At 41.1% G+C, this 6129-nt stretch overlaps 1 protein-coding gene across 1 annotated transcript; it reads left to right on the plus strand.

Moving 5' to 3' along the window:
• Positions 1-1563: 1563 nt before the first annotated feature.
• LOC133888908 (uncharacterized) lies at positions 1564-4007 on the plus strand. Its single transcript, XM_062329297.1, has 3 exons — positions 1564-2095; positions 2414-2634; positions 3203-4007. Exons 1-3 carry the CDS (start codon positions 1657-1659, stop codon positions 3767-3769), a joined length of 1227 nt encoding a protein of 408 aa, XP_062185281.1. The 5' UTR covers positions 1564-1656; the 3' UTR covers positions 3770-4007.
• The last annotated feature ends 2122 nt before the right edge of the window (positions 4008-6129 follow it).

Genomic DNA, 6129 nt, shown 5'->3' on the forward strand with positions numbered 1-6129 from the left:
GCCAACTCGTAGCCGCGTGCCGTTGCTCCTCCAACGCGCCGCTGTCGCCACCTCCCCTCTCCACCCTCGGCTGTCCAATCTTGAGCCAACAGCTCAGATCAGATCGGGCCGAAGGGGTATCTCCCCGGTCCACCGTAGGCCAAGGCATGGTCCACGGGCTCGGTCCATGGGCCAGCCCACGTAATAGTAGAATCAGTTGAATCATTTTTAGATTCATTGATATAAGCAATAGTTTTTGTATATGTTTGATGTCATCTTGTGCAATTTTTGTTTTCGTTGTAACACACGGGCTACCAGCTATAAAAAAAGAAACAAGTACCTTTGCGCTAACTATAAAACACTTCAGTAGTGCAAAAGACTAATTATATGCCATAATTAAATGCTTCCTTGTTTAATTTTCAACTTTAGGAACCAACCGATAAGATTAACCGGTTTGTGCTTCTATAACTGGTCCAACTGGGTAGTATGGGCAATTAGGCATCTTACAGTTCATCATTTATGTATCCTGGACCTTGCATCGGACTCATGTTTTTATGGGCCATAGATTTGACCAAATGTAAGGGGATGCATCAAACATACAACTTGATATGTCGATGTCATGTCAAGAATCAAAGGCGATTATGTTTTATGACTTATGAATGGCTTCAGCATTTAATGGCCATCCAGCCACCTAGCTAAGATAATATACTATGCCTTTACAATGATATCATATGTTTCGATAACTCAATGAACTGCACAATTTAACTTTCACTGAATGGCTAAATATGGGTGATTGATGTGACTGAATTTGCAATACTCTTTTGAACAGGCTGCTATCAGTTATGCTTTTGGAGTGGCTTTCAGGTAAGCTAAGTAATTGTCCTGTACAACTTAGTAATGTTTAATATAATGCTGCTGCTGATGCTCCCTTGTGATATCTGATAGTCTGAACATGTATTTAAACTATTCTGAAGCTAGCCACCCTTATGTTGGACAGTTGTTTGTATCTTCAGCTTCTGTATCGGCACACAAACAACCTGTCAAAGGAAGATATTCCAGAAATTTTTCTGAAGAAGAAAGTGAAGTAGGTTTCGTGATGTTGGCTTCAGTCTGTACTCCATTATTCTATTCCTCACATTCTGATAGTTTCAATAATTGTTTTAACTGTAAGTTTCAATAATTATTCATTTATTCCTATTTATGCAAATGCTAGAATTGGCATCACAAGCGATGATTTGAAGAATACAATAGAGAAGACCTTGGGTGGCACTTCAGTAGCCCTTTCATCCAAGACTTGTGATTCCTGCTATGATTTTTGGATTGTCATATCAGATCACTTCCAGAACAACATTTTCAGTTTTCAGGTAAGAGCACCACACTTCACTATTATGGCACTCAGTCAACGATATTACCTCGTGAAATTTTTTTACTCTGTTGCAACGTACGGGCATTGAACTAGTAAAAGAATAAAAATCAATCAAGTTCGGCCAGCAGTTTATTAAGGCCTTCTAAGCACTGTTAGTGGGCTGATTCCCATATGGAGATGGAGAGGTGGATTGGATCATGGGCTGGGCTTGAGACAAGTGGGCTTGCTTCATTGGCCTAGATGGGGTCGGTTCCCTTCCCCCTTCTTCTTTCCGCAATCTTCCCTTGGTCGGCGGCAGCGGCCTGTTCATCATGGCGGAGGCGAGGGCGAAGGCGAGGGCAGAGGCGCAGGCGATGGAGGAGCACCTGGCCTTGCTCCAGGAGGACATCCGGCTCCGCTTCTTGATGAAGGATGAGGGTTTCTCAGGCATGAGCGAGGCCGAGCGAGCGGCAAAGCAGGCCAAGGCCAAGGAGGAGCGCTTGGGCTTGATCCGCGAGTGTACACGGCTCTACTTTGAGAAGAAGGATCCGGATTACTCAGGCATGAGCGAGGCCGAGCGAGCGGCGGAGGCGGAGAGGCGGAGGCAGGAAGCGCTGCAGGAGGCGCGCCGTCTTCAGATGGAGGGCCACCCCATGGGTCGGAGGCGGGAAGCCTTGGCTCACATCCTCGACTTCGATCCCAAGCAGTGGGGCGACTACTACAACCGATTCTCCTTTGTCGACCTCACAACATTCGACCTCGACGAGGAGTGTAAGTCGCGCTTCTTCTGTTCGATTCTGCATTCTACTGCATCTTCTGCCACCCGTCCTATCCGTAATTAACACAACTATATCCGTTGATTTATTGATTCTAGATTTCTTTCTGAGGAAAAAACTAGCTGATACTTGATTGCGTTTGCACCTCCAATTATTATTTCTTTGTTTGGTGATTGGATTAATCGGAAGTAATTTCGGTCCTAGTTTTAGTCTTGCAAGTCTAAGGGATTAACCTCCCTCTGCATTTATACCATCTTCAATTGTAAGCATGAATCTAATCTACCTTATTTCCTTTTTTTTACCCCCACGACAGCGCCCCTTGGTCCGATGAGATTTACTGATGCAGTCTACAAAAACAAGCGAGATTACCAGCTTTGTCACGCTGTAAACATCTTGTCCATCAAGATAGCCTGCTCGGATGTTGGCTTCCCAATCCATGTATATGGCACTGTCATTGCCAGAGATAGCGTTGACGAGAAGTGTCTTTATCTCTTCCGCCGCGATAGAAACCATTGCCAAGTCATCAACTCTGAGGTACAACATTCTTTTCAACAAACAAAGAAGTCCTTTCTAGTATGCAAAAGCACGTGTTAACTGCAGATTGCTGCACTCCTTTCTTTCGTATAGAGAAACACTAACATTTATATACTGACCTGCAATCGATTTCTATTGGTGGACAACCAGTGGTTGCCAGTAAACATATGCATTCTTGCTGATATGATATACATACTCGTTTCTCGTTTTAAAATCATATGGTGCTGAAAGCAGAAATTTTATCCGTCACGGATTAATCATCCAGATATCAGATGACCCTATCGTAATGTTACTAAACATGTAGATGTTTAGATGAAACATATACTTGTTATGCGTTTGTTTTTAGTGCTAGTTTGCAGAACAATGGGCATTCCATATGTGCATGGTAGTACTGGTACAACTAGATGATCCATAGCTGGCTTCTGATCGAGCTCTGGACCATTAACAGTTTCATCATCTATAGTAACAGCTTCCATACACTGTGTGGCTAAAATTTTGTCTACTTTTATCGCAGCACTATATATTTGGAGACATGTGCCACTAACCTATCATTCGAACCTTTTCGTAGGATGAATCATTGATCTTGACTGGCCCAAAACGAGGACTCGCGTTGTTAGATGATAATTATGTTGAGACTGATCTGAAGATCAAGGATCATCGAGGGCAGGACAGAGACCTTAGTAAAGGAATCTTAACGATCAGGGGCATAGCAGGTCGATCGTTGAAATGTGAGGTTCAAAGCCATTCTCTTGCTACCAGGCTCAGTACCGTGGATGTGATGTATGCAGTTGTGAAACGTGCAGTGGAGGCAACTATTGCAATTGAAGTTCTACAGGGAGATTTTTATGGAAAAATCACTGCCCACACCACCAGCATCCAGAACAGACTTGTTCTTTATGATAGTGAAGGGGCTGGTGCCATGACTGGTGATGGTCATGGTGTTATCCAACTTGTGCGACCCGTCGTATCTGTCTGTGTGAAGGATATGCTGATAATTGTTGCCCAGACTGGTGGTGGTAGATCTGAATGCATCATTGAATTTACTCCAAGGGTCAACAGTAGAGATGATGATGTAATTACTGTTGGTGTCACTAAGATGCGTGTGATGGTTGCTTGGTCAATAATGGACCCCTGACTGAGACTTTGGATTGGCTCGTTGTTAAGCTTCATTGGTAGGATGTGTATGCAAGTGTAACCACATCTGATTTAGTGATGCTGGGGTTACCAGTAAGTTATGCGGACCCTGTTGGATGCTAGATAAGTAATAGTTTACCGTTTATCATGTTGGTCTTGTTATGTTGAACTACTGTCTAACATGCTAGGCTTGTTATGTGATGAACTTAAGCAATAATACCATGTTGAACTATATATTATTCTGGTGCACTGTTTGCTGTTGTATGTTCTTGCCTGTTCTGGTTTGATCATATTGTTTGTTTTGTTCCAATAAATGGTCCTATTTTTTCCGTGATCAATCAAGAGCAATGTGTTCATTATTATTATATCTCTGAGATATACTCTAATCCTGGACGGATTTCTCATCCCACGTGATGCCACGTCAGCAGAAATCGGAGATCCGTCAGATGGTGATCACCCGGAGTGCTCACTGTCCTCTCGCAGGATGGTGTCGGTGGCCTGCAGGTGAAGCACACTGATAAAGAAGGGAGGAACCACTGGGTGGATGTGAAGCTTGTGCCCGGCGCGCTTGTGATCAATGTCGGGGACCTTTTGCAGGTATAATCAGATTCAGATTGTTTATTACTTCAAGTTAGCCAGATAAATTCAGTTGCAACCTATGTGATCGAACTCAGGTTATATTTGAAGAATCTGAGTTCAGCGTTCTGCCAATTCAGATTTCAGACAGATTTTCACCATTGAGAAACTCTTTATGTGTTCTAAATACTTTAGTTTAAGTTCACTTCACACCACCTAGAAACTTGTGTTTTAAATGCTTCACTTTGTGTACTGATTAGCTTTAAGCCTTTAAGTGGCAAAAGTACAACATAACCAATTAAGCATATGTCTTGACCAAACCATGGAAGTAAAATAGTTGTTACAAGTTGGACAGTTGGAATGTAGTGCTCCAATGTATTTTTCTCCAAAATTACTAGGCCTGATTGAATACATAGTATCTTTTGAGTAATTGAGGAAAGGTATGGTTACTGGCCAAAATAATGGTACAGAAACGCTTGTTTGCTTTCAAGCGTGTAGAATTCAGAATATGTTTAGCTTCATGATGGGAGTACAAAAAAAAAAGCTATATAGTTTTTTATTTGACTAAGCCATGCATAGGCAACTCAATGTGCGGCATGAGCTATACTGTAACATGTTCCATAGTTGTTGGACCTACAACATTGTTGTCATTATGCAAGCATATTTGGCATCCATCATTAAGTGTGGGAAATATGACTTTAATATGCTTTCCTGAGCAGCTTTATAATGCTATCATCGCATCTACCTTCTTTTTTGAATATGGTACTCTCTCCTCTCTTATTTTCACGCTCCAACCATAACTGCTGGTCACAAGCTGTTGCTACTCTCTCTGCTCTAATATTCTACCTTGAACCATAGCTACTCCTCACATGCTCAATGAAATGCATGCAGTGAATATTAGTTATAATAACTGGTACACTATCACTTCCTGTGATCGCCCTCCAAGCACATGAAGATGATATGGCTATTACTGAAGATAATCTTGGACAACCTAGCTGTAGCTATGCATCTTATATATTCTATACAGAACTCAAGGATTCAGCTACCTCCATATTCACTTTGCTCCAGTACGTTGAAAGTTTAATATTGGAATATTTATTTATGTTCAGAACTGTTAAATGATTATGATTATGTATAGTTGAAATATCTAAACAGCTAATGTACCATTGAGTTAGCAAATAGTTAATTTTGTTGAGAGAAGCATCAGTTAGAGATATTGAGCAGTTAAAAAAACTAATATTCGTCGAGGTTGTACATTAATTGTTTATTGTGTGCTATGTAGTACATAGCATGTTCATGCAACATACTATTTCCTTTTTGTTACCATGGATGTACCATTGTTCTCATATGTTGCATACAGATAGATGCCAACACTGCCAAAAAATAAATACACATTTTCCTTTACTGAAATTGCATGGTCAGTCATCTCTCTAAATGAACAGGGCTTTAATTTTAAGTGCCTTTAATCGCAAGGAGTTTTCATTGCACTATGTTGCATATGTTTCATTTCTAAACAACAAAGTCTAAATTTCCCGTTGAAAGGACAGATGCACCCTGGACATTAACCTAAGGAAAGGTCACTGTGATTAAAAAGTTTTTAGCTGAAAATGCAAAACCTCAACAAGAGAACAATGATGAATCCAGTTTATCGAGAACCACCATCATTTCCAAGATATGAATACATATTCACACCAACTGCAGAACTACGAGAGCACACTAACAGGAAAGATAGATTTTTAGGTAATGTATACTTCCTCCTTTTTAACTTCTGTGCCAATTATGAGT

This window comes from Phragmites australis, chromosome 13, assembly GCF_958298935.1.
Source record: "Phragmites australis chromosome 13, lpPhrAust1.1, whole genome shotgun sequence".
In the NCBI taxonomy this organism is placed as follows: Eukaryota; Viridiplantae; Streptophyta; class Magnoliopsida; order Poales; family Poaceae; genus Phragmites; species Phragmites australis.

Coding starts and splice junctions, on each gene's coding strand:
- LOC133888908 (XM_062329297.1), top strand. CDS start 1,657: ATGGCGGAGGCGAGGGCGAAGGCGAGGGCAGAGGCGCAGGCGATGGAG. Junction 2,096..2,413: donor ATTCGACCTCGACGAGGAGT/GTAAGTCGCGCT, acceptor CCCCCACGACAG/CGCCCCTTGGTCCGATGAGA. Junction 2,635..3,202: donor GCCAAGTCATCAACTCTGAG/GTACAACATTCT, acceptor ACCTTTTCGTAG/GATGAATCATTGATCTTGAC.